Genomic DNA, 17448 nt, shown 5'->3' with positions numbered 1-17448 from the left:
GAGGGGGTGGGGGTGGGGTTTGGGGGGGACCATCCCCAGAGTTTCTCATCCACTGACTTTCTGGCATTCTGGATAAACTTCAGGGGCAAAAAAAAATAACCAATTTGTCCAAAGCACGATCATGTCAAAGCCAAAAGGTAAGCAGAGCTGCAGTTTTGGCACATATTAGCATGAGCAGCATTAGCTTCTGATAATCTTGGAATAATTTGGCCATGTCATGCGCCATGTTTCCACACTAAAGGTCAGGTGTATTTTAGTGGCTTGGTGACGAAATGCTGTATCCACGAAAGCAATGGCATCTCCTTTGGTACCGGTACTCGCTTTCAAAAAGATAACAGTGTTAGCTTCTTCTAAATGACACTTGCTGTCAGTGGTGCAGGGTGGTGTTTATTTTTTGGGGCCGATGTGTCCATGCGTCACACAAAAGGGGAAGGACTTCTTCCCTGTTGGTTGATGCAGAATTTTCCACGGCAATGCATCCAGGGAAGTTGATCTTATCTGATATCTTGTCGTGGTTGGTCGATGCAGAATCCTTACAGCAACAACACCACTTTGATCATTGCAACTGAGACCTCTCTCTTACCTGGGGAGGAGAAGCGGCAGTAAATCAGGCTAAAATCAAGATGCCAGTTTGAATACTGGGTGCAGTTTAACGAAATGTGAGAGTGCCAAACTATGTTGAAAGTCAAGATGTAAACATTTCCACAGATGACGTCACTTTGCTTGTTCAATAGACAATTAATAATTTCCATTGGCAAGGCAATCCAGAGTACTGGAGCCAGAATAGAGAATGCTCTAGAACGGGTAGGGAACTCCAGTTCCTCGATAGCCATGTCCTGCCTGTTTTAGATCCCACCCCACTCCAACACACCTGATTCAAATCATCAGCTCATCAGTGAGCCCTGTAGAGGCCTGAAACAATCATGAGCAGTTGAATCAGGTGTGTTGGAGTAGGGAGGGATCTAAAACAGGCAGGATGTGGCTCTCGAGGAACCGGAGTTCCCTACCCCTGCTCTAGAACGTACTCACATTGTTTTCGCTCTTGGAGTCACCAGCAAGACCAGCATGTTGCGAGCGTAAGTCTCAGGATGGACCATATGTTCAACTTGGTCGTTTAATTTGACACTCGATAGGTAGGCCGTCACCCCAGACACACCAAACTTATTTGTGTACATCACACCAGAAGTCAATTTTGCCTCTTGAAAGCAGCTGCTTGGACCCCCCCCCCCCAGCCCACTTACTCTGTGCTGGGGTGAGCAAGGTTGGAGTTGAGGAGGCAGTGCCTCACTTTAATTGGCCTCCAGCTCTCAGCAGGCTATCATTATTGGGGATGGAAAAAGGGTCTTAGGCTGAGATTAGTGACACCCAACTCACAGCTGGCTGACCACTACTTTTCTGTGGACTCACAGTGTGCGGCATTTTCACATTTTTAGAGTAGTATTTAATGTGTGTGTGCGCTCACGTCTGCATTTTTGCAGTGACCCCCTGGTAGTCTTTAGTTTATTTCCACAGGAGACAACACTCACACTCAAGATTAACCAGGCAGGTTAACACACACATACACACAAATCCAGCAAATTACATCGGCCGTCCCCCAGTCATTAGGTTGCCAGCGAGGAGGCAAAACAGAAGGCAGACCGGGTGGGATTTACCATTTGCGCTCACCACCAGTTAGACCAATAGGTAGACCACCAGTAGCCCCATAAATCACTTATTTAGGATTTTGGATATTCACGGTTTAGTATTGACCAGACATGGGCTCTTATTAGATCAACTTGTAAATTCCCCCATAAAACGACTTATTCAACACGGGAGAAAGTCATCAAACTCACTGACTTGCAGCACCAACAGGAAGAGGGTTATGGGTTATGACTTTTTTAAACTTCAGTTTGCCACGTGTCTTCTGGACCGATGATTTGATCTGAGTCTCGTCTGGTGAACATCGCTTTTCCCTCAGTTTAATTTGCTTGGATTCCATTCCTGACCTTTGTCTCGTCAGACCCGAGCCTCCCATTAGTTTTACATTGTCCGTGAGTTCTAACCAGCTGTGCCTTTTAAAAGTTCACATCCTGACTGTTTGTCCTACAAAACGCTTACATCCAACTGTATCTTAACTTTCAGTTTTTTTACCCAACTGTGTCTCATCAGTTTCCAACCTGGCACAGTGTTACGCAACTGTCTCTTCAGTCCCAGGCCTGCCCGTGTGTTGTACCCACCTCTTGTCTCCTGGATGTCTTTTACCTGCCGTCCCCAAGCATCCCTTGACAAAAGGACCAGTAGGCATGTATTGTAACCCAACAGACTGGACATGAGACACAAACAAGTGTTTGGATCGGGTCCATCTGTCTTGCAATGTCTTCACCCAGTCGGTCGTGCCTGGAACACCACCAGGGAGGCATCCAGTTTCTTTCGATCCAGAAGAGCAGTGGCTCTATTCTGAGCCCATCCCAGATGACCTATAACCTGTAGAACTCAATTGGGCAACAAATGAAATCTTTTAGAGACGGGAAATAACTGGGCAAACGTGATTGGACAAGTGTGCACACCCTTCGCTATAGGATTGTGACTGTGTTTGCAATGAAACAATCAAATTTCATCTCATATTAATGGGAGTCATCACACACCTACCTAACATTTATAATCCCTCTGATTAACCCAAGGTACTTTTCAGCTGTTGTCCTCGACTTTGCCTGATTTACTTTTTTGCATTTTTAGCGAGCAGAATCCTGCGATTGGCTGTCCCCCGCCTACTGACCGAAGACAGCTGGGATATTTTCAAAAAGCACTTGAAATCTCTTAAATTTGTGTTTGAAAACATGTAATGGGCCGATGAAACCGTGGTTGAACTTGGCGTTGGTTGATGAGATCCCGCCCACCTGCCTGTTACAGGGTCTGCTAATGGCTAACAGCTGGTCGCCAAGCTATCCGCTGGATAATCCCACATCCCGCTGCTGGCCGCTGGCGTTTGTCCAACGGTGGCAACCCGGGGACTAATTGGAAAATGGCGTGGCGCCGCGTCAACAAGCCGGACATCAAAGTGGCTCACCTGCTGAGTGACGCCCTCCCGGCACACAATCCACAGTGACCGGTGAATTTGATTGGCACATATGGCGAACACAAGGTTATTGTGCCACCATAATAATATGTATGAAACACCTGATGGTCACTCTATTGACTTCTCCACATGATACAGATTAACCCAACAGCCACTAAGCATGGGAGGAGTCACATTTACTATGCGGTGTGATTAGAAATTACATAACTTTCATCACAACTAAGGAAAGGGACTTTCATTTTTTCATATCATACTTGGCTTCTCAATAATACCTTGAGTCCTCACTTTATCACCTCTTGAGATCTTCTCGTGTCCTACTATCTACTTTACCCATCTTGTCTTACACTAGTCTCATATTGTCCTGCTTTTTTTTTTTTTTGGCTTCATCTGTCCTCCTTGATCCTCATCTCCTCCCCTCATGTCCTCTTCCTTCTGTCACCATGTCCGTGTCTCTTATTTACACTTTCAATGTCTAATTTCATTTCAATTCTCCTTGAGTCTCCTAGGTTGTTGTCTTCATCTAATTTCCCTGTGTCCTACATGAGCCTCCCCTTCTCTTTGTTTTCCTTCCTTTCTCATCTCACATGTCCAAACTTTCCCTCCTTGTGCGGTTGTCTTTGACTTCATGTGATATCAGTGAATTATGAACGACTTCTGTTTGTTGCTTTGTGAAATTGACTGAGAATGAATTTACGGGTGTGCGTGCGTGTGTCATCCATAGATGTGCACATTAAATTCAATGTCTTAAAATCCTTTCAGACAGTACATTATTTGGACATCAGGTCAACTGCTCCTCAGGTGGTTTCCAACCTGCCTTGAGTGACGTCACAACAGTTCATGAATGTGATTGGGTGAGCTGTGATTAGTTGTCCTGTGTGTGTGTTTTAAGTAGGACTTCTGGATGTGTGCGTTACTTTTATTGCGAACAAAGGATATTAAGAAGCAAGAACATTTGACCTCTTCAGCTTCTACTGTGCTAATATTTCCCCATTTTAACAACTTTTTGAAAAACTTTAAACGTTTGGCGGGGCGCGTGCAGGTGGCCAGCATCCGCGGGGGCGCGTTTCTGCGGTGAGTTCACGTGTATCTCGGTGCCTTTTATTCTTCACGCTGCGACGAGAAATACTGGACTTTTGTTTTGTTTATCTTTATATTTTTATGATTTGCCCATAACACACAAGACGAAATTTGTCAAGTTTGTTAGTGGACTCTGGAGTAGGATTTGTGCTTTTAGTGAGTGTAAATCACGAGGGATGATAATTGTCATAATAATTTTACAATGCATTTAGCTGTACGTGAACGGTTCACGTGCAGCGAAATGCATTGTATGTTCATGTAGCGAACGTGAAATGAATGACTACTGAACATGTTTTATTAACTTTAATCCACCTCGAAATTGCTTCACCGTGTGATAGCATATTACCAATACACGTGTTACTATATTAAAACCCGTTACTACATGTTTTATTGGCGTATTTGTGTAGTATAATGCATCTGCATTGTTATATGTACAGTACATTATTTCAATGTGTATATGAAGTCAACAAAAGTTAATTCCAGCTGTAAATACAATGGATACTGTTACGTAATAATTCATTTGAAATAATTATTTAAAAACTGAACAAGTAAAATAGGTTTAAACTGTTTTATTTTTGTGTGTTTCGTTTGATGGTTTATTCTGTAATTTTAAAAATGTGTCATTTGTATCTTAATGTTTGTATTCGATTCCTCGTAAATAAAACAACTGTTGTGTTTTGTTAGCATTTATTTCTATTGTTAATAATTGCTGCAATTTGTTTTTAAATGCACTCTCAGGGGCACGCATTGCTCCTGGTCTTTTCCCGTTTCCATGGAAACCCTAACCACGTTGTCCCCGGCCGCTCAATGTGACGTCACCAATATCGAAGGCAAGCGTCGCAATTCCTCCTGTACTTGGGGTCAGTCGAAAAATAAAGGTGTATTGTTTTTAAAGTCTATTTTTGAATTATTATGGTGATTAATGATGCTATTGTGGTCAAATCTAAATGTATCTAAGCTAAAATTGATGTTAAAAGTGAATGTGCGTGCGTGTCAGACGGGTGCGTGTTTAACAGGTCTCCCCCTGCTGGTGTGCTCCAGTCAGAGCAGCTCTCTCACCTGCAAAGGAACAAAGAGGTAACATGACTACAACATGTCTTGTATGACAAATCAGATCAAAATGTGCTTGTTTGATAAAATAAAAATGATTCGGTTGCGAAATCTGCTCTGTGCGTGTGTTTGTGTAATGGTCGCTGTCAGCTGGAGAACATGCTGCTGCAGCAAGAGGAGGAGCTAAATCGCCTCCAGGAAGAGAACAACAAACTGCGACAATTCCTCAACTCGTCTTTCATCGGGGAATCGAAAGACAAAGCTAAAGTGAGACAAACTTTGCACTGTTTTCATGATGTAGAGTAGACAAAGAACAGACTGGCCACCAGTCAGTGTCATGAGTGATGGTCAATTTCAGGGGAAATAGAGAAACAATAAACTGGTCAGGCCACATGTTGACAACCAAGCATTCACACTTAGGTTCATACTTTCAGCATCTCAGCAAAGTCAGTACACCCCGATATTAGTGTGAGAGCAAGAACACCAAATTAACATACCTACCCACCATTCACACTTGAGACCTTTGAATGCTAATCAGTCAGATGACACTCGAGAGGGAAACTAGCTAATTGGGCACAACTTGGACATTTTCATATAGAGGTGTACTCACTTTTGTTGCTAGTGGATTGTATAGACATCAGTATTGGGTTCTTTTGAGGGGACAAACATTCTTTGTGGTCTGTACTTTTTAATTTTATTTAAGTAACAAGCGGAATCAGTACTTCTACTTCTACAACAGTATTTATATGACACGAGTGTCCGTATTTCTACTTAGGTAGAGAATGTAAAGATTTTTTTGAATTTCTGAATCAGTCTTCATCTGATCATCATTTCTGAAGCAGACTTGTGAGAGATGCAGGATGCAGCCTGGACTGGTTGCCTGTCAGTTTCATGAAAGAAAAATGACAAACTTGAATTTTTGACACTGTGAACAAATGAAGAACTCAGAACGCAAATGAATGTTGTTGTGCAGAAATTGAGTGCCAACGGGACCAAGAATCTGAATAGGAAGCCACCGTACCACGTTTGCTCTTTCCAAAACTGTACTCGGCGCCACCCTCACATCAGCAAGCGCGTTTGTCGAAACCTCAGCGCTGAGTTCAGTTCCGCCGAATCCGGTTCTGCTGACTCCAGTTCCACCTCTTCCGAGCCCACGCTGGATCTTTGGGTTCTGAGAACTCTTGGTCTGAAAGATCCGGACACCATCGACACCTCCTCCTTGCCGGCTGCGTACCAGAAAAACTTAGCAGTCTCACCGGTCGCCCACCAAATCGAGAGCGACCAGTCAGACTGCAGCTACGGGAGCGTTGAAGGTCTGCAAAGTCATCATGCCATCATGGCATCCACTCCAAATCACATCAGTCCACCATCTGGACACCAGTTCTCTGAGGAGACTCACTTAAGCCAAGCTCCTTTCTGCAGTCCAGTCCTGAACTGGTCTTGGACCGCACAGAGTCAGTCACAAGTTGGACAGTCTGTAGCTGGACATCCGGACTTGGCTTTTTCAATGTCCTTGAGCCCTGCCAGTAGTGTAAAGACCCTCAGCTACCCTCAGGGGCAGGCTTTTATTAGGAGGGACCCCCAAGGTCGCTGCAACTTCACTTGGTTGCCCACACACATCTCCAGAAAACAGGATCCTGGAGTTGGACTTTAGCAGGGCGCAGAATCCCAACACCAAACGTTGAAGGCTACGTCTTGAAAGCTGACTCAAAGACTCTCATTGCTAACTCAGAATAAGTTTGACTTGTGCCTTTTGTTCTTCGAAGGTCATCGGCTTCAAGCATCTTGATTGCTAAGCTAATAGCTGCAGTCAACTAACCTGACTAAGTCTTGACAAAAAAGGAACAGCCTGTAATACTTTGAAATTGTAAATTGTAGCATATAATTGTTAGCCCACTGACCACATTGGAGTGTTTCACTAAATGTATTTTGCCTGTTTCCGGGCACTCGAGTTGCGTGTCTCAGTTGCTAAGCTAATGGCTCCCACAACAGATTCGTACATTTGTCACAAGACAGCAAACAAGGGGAAAACCCTCTTTGATGACAAGTGTGCTTTTTGTCACTTTGAGGCAACCGTATTCAAGTTTTCCATTGCTCAAGCTAATACTGTAGCTCCAGTGAACTAAACCAACACAAATGACGAGTTGATTTGCTGAGTTCATTTTGAATTTGAAATTCTACCACCACGATAGGGAACTTCACCAAATGTTTTTGTCCCTTTGGTGCCACTGTTGTTGTGTGTCTCTAACCTAAAGCAAAACTAATACCACCAGGGTCGCCTCTGTTGTCACTGGACAACGAGCCACGGAAAACCGCCTTTGATGACCCGCGCGTAAGGGGGTACTCTACTAAATTAGATCAAGTTGACTTGTGCCTGTTGCATACACAGGTGTCCAGGTTGTTAAACTTATTTTTATCTCTAAACATGACGAGAAATTTAATTCTAAACACCACTGATGGCCTTTACTCAACTCAACTCAACTGTATTCCTAGAGCACTTTAAAACAACCACCACTATATACAAAGTGCTCTACATGAAGCAAAAAAGAAGTCCTACAACAACACACATTAAAACAATAATTTAATAACAAACACAGTATAAAGCACAAAAACAGTAAAAAAAAAAAACGTCATGCTGAGTCAAAACCCACAGAATAAAAATTTGTTTTAAGATGAGTTTTAAAGATGGGCAGCGAGTGGGCTTGCCGAACATTCAATGGGAGTCCATTCCAAAGAGAGGGACCAGCAACATTGTTGTTCAATAAACTTCTGATTTTCACAATCACACTTGTTTGCTTGTCCAAGTCCAATACAATTCTTGCACAAATAAAACAAGGTCACGGTGCTGGAGCCTATCCCAGCAGTCTTCGGGCAGTAGGCGGGGGACACCCTGAACCGGTTGCCAGCCAATCGCAGGGCACACAGGCGAACAACCATCCATGCTCACATTCACACCTAGGGACAATTTTGAGTGTTCAATCAGGCTGCCATGCATGTTTTTGGAATGTGGGAGGAAACCAGAGTACCCGGAGAAAACCCACGCAGGGACAGGGAGCCCAGAATCAAAACCATGACCTCTGCACTGTGAGGAGGACATGCTAACCAGTTGACCACAGTGCCACCAGTAATATTTCATTTTTTAAAATTTTAAAACAACAAAAAAATTTTAATTTGTCATTAAATTCAGAGACAGTAATATCAGTCACTTAGCAATTATTTAATCTATCCATCTTCTGTACTGCTTGTTAATAGTGATTTCATATTTAATTTTCATTGCTAAAAACAACAACATATATTTTTTTGCATTAAAATTGAGAGACATTCATATAGTAATTATTTCACATCAAAATACCATTAACAACAACAAAAATAATGAGACAGCAAACTACTAATTAAAACTAAAAAAAAATAAAATAAAAAAAAGAAAGTTTACCAATTATGATTTAGAGACCATATAGAAATATGTTCAAATATGAAATGACAATGAGACCTCATTTATTACATTCGGAGTTAAAACCTGAGAATTATTTCAGAGTTTGATTGAAAGCATTCGTCCCAAAGGATGTTAGCATGTTAGCTGCTCCTTAGCTCACTTACGAGCTTGGGCAGAGTGCCGCCTCCTGGTGTTTCACAACAGTTGGTGGTCCATGGCTCCCTGGAGACCCCCACCTTCTCAGTCCTCCCCCTGCATGTAACAATGGAGGAGGTTCATCTCCCTGGAGGGGTCCCCGAAAGAGCGAGCCCAGTCCCCCGAGATGCGTCAAGGAGGCCGTGCGGAAGCGGGGTGTCCGAGCGGTCTATCGCTAATAACACAGTGAGACCGGGGTGGGGGCCGCAGATGTCAGCCAGATTGGTCGCATTTGAGTGGAACGCGGGATTGTGAAGGAGGATGTGGTGAGGATCACACAGAGATCATGCAGCGACCCTCTCCGCTGAGGGGTCATTAAGGAGGACGGACATGAAACCCAATCTGTCCTCGGACAGGCGTTCTCGAGCAAGTTGACAGCTTGAACACTCAACAGGTCCTACAGTACGACGCCCACTCGCCACCTTACCAAAAGAAAAAAAAAATAATTGAGACTTCTCACAACTCACTTCGTCTCAGTGGTGTGCAAAGCACAGTGGATGTCCTCTAAAAAAAATGGAATGAGGGTGGTGGATGGGAGATTTGTTTGCTGATATCTTTCATCTGAATCATCTAAAACGGGGTGGTTAGGGGCCCTCAAAGACCAGACTTGGACACCCCTCTTTTACCCTCAAGACAAAAACCCTGACTCTTGAACTAAAAAAACAAATTCAGCCTAAAGCGTTATATAAAATCGTAATCTAATGATAAACCCTGATCCCAAAAATGTTAACCCACTCCACAAACCCTGTCCAACTCAATACAAGGAATTGGGTGTGTTGACAGCGCTCTGCGCAATGCTAAGTGCAGTGTGAAAAAGGCCTCACCCTTCTGCAGTCCCAATCCGAACCCGAACTATTCACCTTGGCTGTATCAGGAACCAACCGAGCCACAGAAAAGCAACAATCAGGTGTTTCAAAAACACGTCTGGCACCATGAAACAACAACAAACTTTTGAGGAATTCTGTTCTGAAGAACTTCGGATAGTTATTCATCTTTCTCCAGTGAAAATGAATGTGGATGCCATGAATTCATTCCAGACAAAAAAAAAAAAAAATTGTAATGCATACTTTGATAACAAAAAATAGCCCTCCATAATATTGTACTTTTCAAAAACCATACAGCAATGATATCATAAACTAGAATTAAAAATAATTGAACCGTTTTTGTTTCACACCACCAACGAGTAAATTCAACAAGTACATTTTTCAAAAAAGAATGACGTCCGACGCTGGAGGCGATCCGGGCGGCGAGGCCAGCAGATGCCTGTCCTTGAGGCAGAGGTGGAGGTGTAACATTAACGGGGAGGCAGGGCTACGTTAATTCTCCGAGGGGGCAAATTAACCCCAAATCAACTGTCTTAAATGAACCACTGCGCCCCAGCCGTGATGTCATACCGTCTGCCACAAAGCTTTCCCACAATGCTTTGTAGCTCATCTGTTTCCTGTCACACTGAACTACAGCAACCAGCAAACAAGTTTAACAATATCATGAGCTAACAGTTGTTAGCATCAGCTGGCTAATGGTGCAAATTGAGTAAATGACCACAAAAAAAAAGACTCTAGTTACCTAATGCAAAGGCACGTCAGAGGGCTCCAAATTGGAGATGTTGTTATCTCACTGAGGCTAATAAGCTCATTGTAACGTTGTGCAATAAGGAATAAAATAGTGTACTTGAAAATGTAATTACATCCTATGAGAAATTCATTGCATATATGTTCTATTTAGCTCCAATTCAAACAACTGAGTAGAATATTGAGTCCAAAATTCACCAACATAAGATACATCACAGAATAACGCTGACTAAATACCTCAAGAAATATGGGAAGTTATTAAAAAAAAAAACATATTTCACCAAAGAACAAAGTAGAATACACACAAGACTAATGAACAATGTCAAGTTAATACCAGGGAAGAATATGAAAAACTGTACACTAAAAATGGGCGAGGAGAGCAGTGAGTGGTGTTTGGCTCAGATGTCAGCAGACACGTGTTCTAAGGGCCAACTCAATGGGTTTGGGCTCTTGACGCACACGCACACACACTGAGCACAATACAATACAATACAGTACCATTAGCTTAGCATTAGCGGTCCCATCTGAGCTATTAATTACAGTGCAATTAATAACCTGTTGAACAGAAGTGTTAAATTCCTTCCCAGTGCTGGCTTCTTCACATATACAATGTCACGTAAAAAAAAGAAACAAGAACACGTTTATAATTTGAAAAAAAAACCCCAAAAGATTTCATTTAGTTTATATTTTAAGATGCAAATTAAACCGTTTGCTGTTGGAGCAGCGTTGAGATTCCACTAATATCGTGCGTGACTCAAGGCTGTCAGGCAGAAATATAAAGTGCCAGTTAGTCCACTGGGCTGCCTTTAGGTAACGGGAGTAACCAGAAGTGTTTATGTTTGTCAATGCAGTTGTACAGTGGTTCCAGTGAGCTGACCGTGCGTAGCCCTTTGTGGCTTTTGTGCTGCTCTGAAACCGAAGCTACCCGGCCGAGAGGAAGTGAGCGAGTTGCTTTGGGGTGCAGTTTCTGTTGGCTTTGCTGAACTGGTTCACTCATATCACACAATACAAAACGAAATCACTTCGGCTGCGGGAATAAAGTTACAGTCTTACCAGAAAAAAAACAATGTTATCGTACGAGAATAGTAATAGGTTTCCCCGAAGAATGCTTCATTTTTAGAATTGTTTTTCAAGAAAAGTGTTTTTTTTCCGATAAATTGTATTTTTCAGCAAAAAGGGGATTTTTTTCTGAGATGAAAATCAACACAAAAATACTGTTTTAAACAACAAAGTTTTCATTTTTAACCTTTTTTTCATTATTTTTATCCATTTTCCCTAAATTTAAAAAAAGGCTTCAACATTATTTTTCCTCAAAAAAAGACGCCTCCTTTTTGAGCAAAAAGTAGTATTTTTCCGCAAAAAGTATTTCTCTATCACATTTTTCGACCACAAAAAATCATTTTGTTGCTGCATAAAGGATCATTTTTTTTAACTGTGACGGTCTAACGTCATTCGTTGTGACGTAAATCAAGCGCGACTGCAGTCTCACTTTACGGCATGGAAGCTGAACGAGCACGCGAAACTGAGGACAGCTAAACTAAGCAAGTTGCCGGGTGACAACATTTGACTAATAACCACGTTGTGGCGCGCTGTTCATATGTGGCCTTTTCAACATATCGATCGCTGAGCGGAAGTGTAATATGTCATCTTGAGCTCCAAATATGCCCTTAAAGACGTTGGTGGACAGCCAGGTACACGAGAGCATGTGTAACAAACAATGAGTCGCTCAGAAGTTTCTGCGTGCGTTCGATGTTTTAGTCAAGCGTGTTTAATATGCTACTAATATTGCTAGTTTCACTCGGATTTTTTCAACGTCATGAAGCTTTTTTTGAACATTGAAGCTTTCACAAAAACTTTAATTTCTCGAAGCTTCGTGTGCACACAACCCCCAGCCATATCTGGCCAAAACCTTGATTGTCAGTCAACGGTGACCGAATGGGAATAATCACGGAAATTAATATACCATTGTTTGGATTTTGTGGCGTCCTTTCGCGTAATCTCTTTTGGGTTTATGTGATTTTAATGCCTTGCTAGCAAATAGACACACTCAATGGGACATATGTTTGTGTTAAACTTGAGGGGCCAAGATTGTCAAATGAATGGAGAAGTGATGAATTGTACATGCATAATAATCAGTTATACCGATTTTTATTTTTTTGTAAAACGATTATTTTATTTTTTGTAAGTGAATGTATATTCGCCGACAGAGAAATATCACCACATTCGCTCAGGCTGGACGTGCGTCGTTTCCAATGCAAAGTTGGCCAAACTCGTACTCGCGGCAACTGCAATTATTCAAATTTATACCATGTCTATATTTCTGTTTGAATCTGATGTCCTAACTAACAAAAACACGTTACGTGTGTGTGCTTCCAGTGTGGTTAACAGCCGAATGTTGTTTTTGGACAGAGTGATGTCTTCCAAAGAGGCGGAGTCTCCCGCCCAAGCCATGCACATCAGTCAGTGTGACTCCGCCCCCCTGCTGTGGCATACAGACGAAGTGGCCGCTGCACGCTCCCTTGGCCTGGTGGGAGCGCTGCTGGGCTCACTCCCGCGCACCCCCCGGCAGAATGTGCGTCTGGGACGGCCGTTGCTTTTGCTGCCGGAGGAGGAGCGATTTCTTGGCGACTGTGGCGCCCTCACTGCTATTTCGCAATCGGTGAGTGGCTTTCTTGCTGGCATGCATTACTTGGAGTCAAGTTTGCAGATTTTTTTTAATTGGTAGTGAAGTTTAACAACTACTGAAGGACAACAGATTAATTTCTTTATTGTTGTAAGTGCTTAGGCACCCAGAAAAGGCAATTTTATAAATGCCATTTTTTTTTCAAATATGTGGCCCATTAATCAGTCATCAGGTTTTTGTTCTGCCAAATATCAGCACCGGCCTCCAAATGCAAACATCCTTATCGATTGGGCCCTAAAGAAAACTAAAAGGGCTCTCTCATCATTGCCAGAGCAGGCCTGGCACAAGGAGTCGTGTAATTGTGTGCATGGGTGCCCTAGACTAGTGTCGGTATTTTCACGGACGGACACACCTTGACACAATTAGAAACAAGTGTTTTGCTCCATTGTGGGTGTGAACACAGCCGACCTGTTTCGCAGCCAATGGGAGTAGCTCCCCTCAGTCCCTTTCAAGTCTTTGACACGACGGGAGTAGAAACTGATTTACTGGAGTCCATGCAGGAGGTGGAAAGGCACAGAAAATGTTCATGAGGAACTGTACACAGATGTTCACAGGTGGATGACGTCAAATTGGCCACTGCTGTCAAGTGGCCACGCATGAGCTATGATTGTTATAGTAACAACTCAATGATGAAGGACTCTCTTGATGTTGGCAGTTCGAAGACTCGAAACTTGCACATGTGTGACGGGATTGGTGTCGTAGCTGGTATGTGACTAATGCGCGTGTGCTGCCTTCAGGATGTGGGCGTACGGGAGCACGCCCGCCAGGTGGCGCTCTATGAGGAAACTCTGGAGCGAAGCTACCAGGAGCAGCAAGTCCTCGCTCTTCAAGACAGGAAGGCGGCTGTGCTACGTGCACTCAACTCATCTCGACCAGGTGAGACAACCGGCATCTTGCCGACTACCCTTTGTGTGTGTGTGTGTGTGTGTGTGTGTGTGCGCGTGGGTGTGTGTGTGTGTGTTTGTGCGTGCGCGCGGTAAGGGGCGATCCCAGTCCAAAAAGTGTATGTGTGTGTGTGTGTGTGTGTGTGTGTGTGTGTGTGTGTGGTCGACAATGAATTTAATGTCTGTGCTTGACATCGAAAAGATCTCATGCCACACTCTTTCACAAACGGAGAGATGCTTTCATGAAATGGGAAATACAAGCACTCAAAGTAACAGAACATGACATAATTTGCCAGAAGCCCTCATTCACATCACATAATAATAAAACACATTGTTAATTTAGTTGAAATATATTACTTAATTGTGCTTAAAAAAAGTTTCTTGTAATTTTGAAGATTTTTTTTTCTTCCAGTTGCATACCAAATTTTGATTGGGTAGATAAATTTACTACTTTTAATTTTCTAGTGTGTATGTTTGAGATGGCGCGGATGCATTCCCAGCCATTGATAGAACAGGATGAACAGTCAAATACCCAAATACAAAATGACAACACTCCCAAGAAGCTGCTGTAGGCCACAACTCACACCCAGATGGATACTTGCACACTAGGAAGTCAGTGGATTGATGACCTTGCTGGTTTGCACACAGGGTCTGAGGTCGACTGCGAGGAGGACAAGCGGCGCCGCTTGGAGACTCTAGAGCGTCACTTCAGCTTCCAGCGCTCCGCGCTGATGGTCCAGCTGAATACAGCCAGGGTAGGGCCGGCCCACCTTTCGGCAGGGCCGGCCTCTTGTGCCATCCGCACGCCCGCTGCCGACGCCAAGTACCAGGTGTTCTTGGATCTGAGGCGGCGGGGCTTCTATCTGACCTCGGCTGGAAAGTTTGGCGGTGATTTCCTGGTCTATCCTGGTATGTTGGTTGCTTGTCCTCTCCGCTGCTCCAATTACTACTTTCCAATCCACTTTTTTTTTTTTTTTAATATATATATATAATCATATTGCAAAGAGCTTGTTATCATTAGTCAGGCACTCCCTGGGCATTGGTGGGAGGAAGCAATGAAGCAAGCAACGAAATAAGGAAGAGAGAAAATATGAGAAGGAAGGAAATAAAGAATGGAAGGAGAAACGTAAGGAAGAGAGGAATGAAGTGCAGGAGGAAGAAAGAGAGAGAAAAAAGCAAGAGACCAATGAAAGAAGGGAGGAGCTGGAAAAAAGATGGAAAGAAAGAAGCAACTAAAGAATAGACAGAAATAAGTAAAGGTAGGAATGAAGGGAAATGGGTAGGAAGCTGTGGCCAGATGGTAGAAAGCAAAGCGGAGAAGGAAAACAAGCAAGGAAGATTGGAGTGAATTAAAAAGGAACACAGGAAAGAAGTACAAAGAAGGGAGAAAGAAAAAGCTGGACTGAAAGGAGAAGATGCGGGAAAAACAGAAAAGAAGAAGGAAGCGTCTCAAAAATGGATAGAAAGAAGAAAAGGTTAGAATGAAGGGGGGAAAGGAAGGAAAGGAAAGAATTAGTTGTGGCAGAAATAAGAATAAAGTGGAGAAGGAAGGACATTTAAAAAATGGAATGTAGAAAGGAAGGTAGGAGAGTCGCTTCCCTGCACCGTCTTGATGTTCTTGTTTGTTTTGTTTTTACAGGCGACCCTCTGCGCTTCCACGCGCACTTCATCTGCGTGTGCGTGCGCGCCGACGAGCGCGTGCCCCTGTCGGACCTCCTGGCCGCCGCTCGCCTGGGTTCCAATGTCAAGAAGACGCTGGTCTTGTGTTCGCCTCACTGCCACGGTGGCGGCGTGACGTACTCGTCGCTCCAGTGGAGCGGAATGATCTGATCTGATTGGACAGCGGGACTGATACGTCCTGGCTGTCCCTGGAGAGTACTGTTCTGCTCACTCAAGCAACCTTCCCTCATCCCAGTGTGGACAGCAGACTTTTGTATTCCTCAGTTCGGAACAGCGGTGGCATCAGATACGAGTGAGCCGACTGCAAAACTGATGGGGTAAAAAACTATCGCAAAGATTTTGAGGAAAGAGGACGTGGGCAGCATTGGTCATGTAAAGGGTTGACCAGAATCTCCAAACAAAGAGTTGAATCTTTGTCTCATCAGACCACAGAATTTTCTTTCTTGTGGCCTGAGAGTTCTTCATGTGCCTTTTGGCATACTCCGGGCGGGATGAAATGTGTTGTTTACGAAGGAGTGGCCACTGTACCATACAGGCCTGACTGGTGGAGTGCTGCAGAGATGGTTCTCTGTCTCTGTGTTCACATCTGAATGGCTCCTGCCAAACAAAATGAAGAAATCAATTCTGATTCACTGGCAGAGCCCTATGTAGATATGTGTGTTCTTTTAAAATCTAAATGCCATCTCAAATCCAAATGTGTTTTTCTTTACACAATTATATAGTCTCTCCCGAGTTATGAGGGCTAGTAACTTTGATTGGTGGGACACAAAAAGAACTTCGCCAGTAATCTGAAGACAGACATCTTCATTTAAAATGAAGCAACAATGGTGCTGATTCATTTTTTTATGCAATGTCATTTTTTATGTCATATATTTGGTTTCATCGTCAGGTTGGTGCCGATTATCGAACGAGAAGGCTGTCCATACACTGAAAGTATTGATACAGGCGAAAATATTCCTGTGAACTCTCAAAAATGTAATTCAGGCGAACATTCGACAAGTTTTAAACAAGTTAAATCGGGTATACAGTATACGTCACTTTCTACCGACCAGGTGTGCTAATGGCTTTATTAGGATTTAGGGCACACACACATGACCTCACCATTGTACGGTATTGCACACTGATAATTTAAACTGACATTTGATAACAAATATGTTTGGTTTTGCTTTTGTTTTAAGGGTGGGACGCGGTTATTTTGGATACATTAATGTGAAAACAAGTGGTCAATATCATTGCATTAGAATTCAATTATATTATTTTCTTTCCCTTCGATTATTTACGCAAACAATTTGACAAACTTGGGTGTTGTATTTCATCTCAGTCGTGGAAGGAGAACCCTGAGCCTCTTTATAGGCGAATAACATAATTGCAAAGCCATTGGGGCAGGTTAATTACGAAACACGTGTGTGTAGTTCACCTCCGCTGCGATGGTGGCGCTCTGGTGTAATACTTTTCAGTTGCTAAACATGAAACAGGAAGTAGTTTGGTCGAGGTCGTTTCGTCAAATATCGAGCAAACAGGTCAACTGTTTTTGCCTCGGCATTATACAAAGGACGCCCGTTTGTATGTTTTAGTTGAAAGTAACTACTCTTGGGGTGGTTGGTTCTGACCATGCTAATGCGATTAAACTGGATAAGTTTAAAGCAAAATTACTGTTCGTCTGAAGTGGGTCACGTGGCCATCGAGCGGGTCTTGATTATTTTAATTTATAGGATTCAAAGCAACACAATTGTCCTCATCCGATCCATCGTGCGTTTGTCATATTCTTTAAAAACTCATTGGGTGATTAGCTTGTCAAAGAACATGGTGATGCGAACGTT

The 17448-nt window shown here is 43.2% G+C and overlaps 2 protein-coding genes across 5 annotated transcripts; both read left to right on the top strand.

Annotated features, from left to right (window-relative positions):
* Positions 1–2417: 2417 nt before the first annotated feature.
* On the top strand, positions 2418–7686 carry gmnc (geminin coiled-coil domain containing). 2 transcript variants are annotated; one of them, XM_019874226.1, is made up of 5 exons: positions 2418–4126; positions 4871–5010; positions 5130–5209; positions 5333–5449; positions 6156–7686. In XM_019874226.1, exons 1-5 carry the CDS (start codon positions 3957–3959, stop codon positions 6834–6836), a joined length of 1188 nt encoding a protein of 395 aa, XP_019729785.1. In that variant the 5' UTR covers positions 2418–3956; the 3' UTR covers positions 6837–7686. The 2 variants fall into 2 exon arrangements, with proteins under 2 accessions (XP_019729785.1, XP_019729786.1); XM_019874227.1 differs by lacking the exon at positions 2418–4126 and having other exon boundaries at positions 4858–5010.
* A 4167-nt stretch (positions 7687–11853) lies between these two features.
* On the top strand, positions 11854–17387 carry tsen34 (TSEN34 tRNA splicing endonuclease subunit). 3 transcript variants are annotated; one of them, XM_019874292.1, is made up of 5 exons: positions 11854–11934; positions 12791–13040; positions 13802–13940; positions 14597–14857; positions 15588–17387. In XM_019874292.1, the coding sequence occupies exons 2-5, from the start codon at positions 12795–12797 to the stop codon at positions 15776–15778; spliced, it is 837 nt and encodes a 278-aa protein (XP_019729851.1). In that variant the 5' UTR covers positions 11854–11934; positions 12791–12794; the 3' UTR covers positions 15779–17387. The 3 variants fall into 3 exon arrangements, with proteins under 3 accessions (XP_019729851.1, XP_019729850.1, XP_019729852.1); XM_019874291.1 differs by having other exon boundaries at positions 11855–12072; XM_019874293.1 differs by having other exon boundaries at positions 11856–11922.
* The last annotated feature ends 61 nt before the right edge of the window (positions 17388–17448 follow it).

The sequence above is a fragment of the Hippocampus comes genome, unplaced genomic scaffold, assembly GCF_001891065.2.
Source record: "Hippocampus comes isolate QL1 unplaced genomic scaffold, H_comes_QL1_v1.1 scaffold125, whole genome shotgun sequence".
NCBI classification, from domain to species: domain Eukaryota; kingdom Metazoa; phylum Chordata; class Actinopteri; order Syngnathiformes; family Syngnathidae; genus Hippocampus; species Hippocampus comes.
This window is presented reverse-complemented; position numbering and strand designations above follow the sequence as displayed.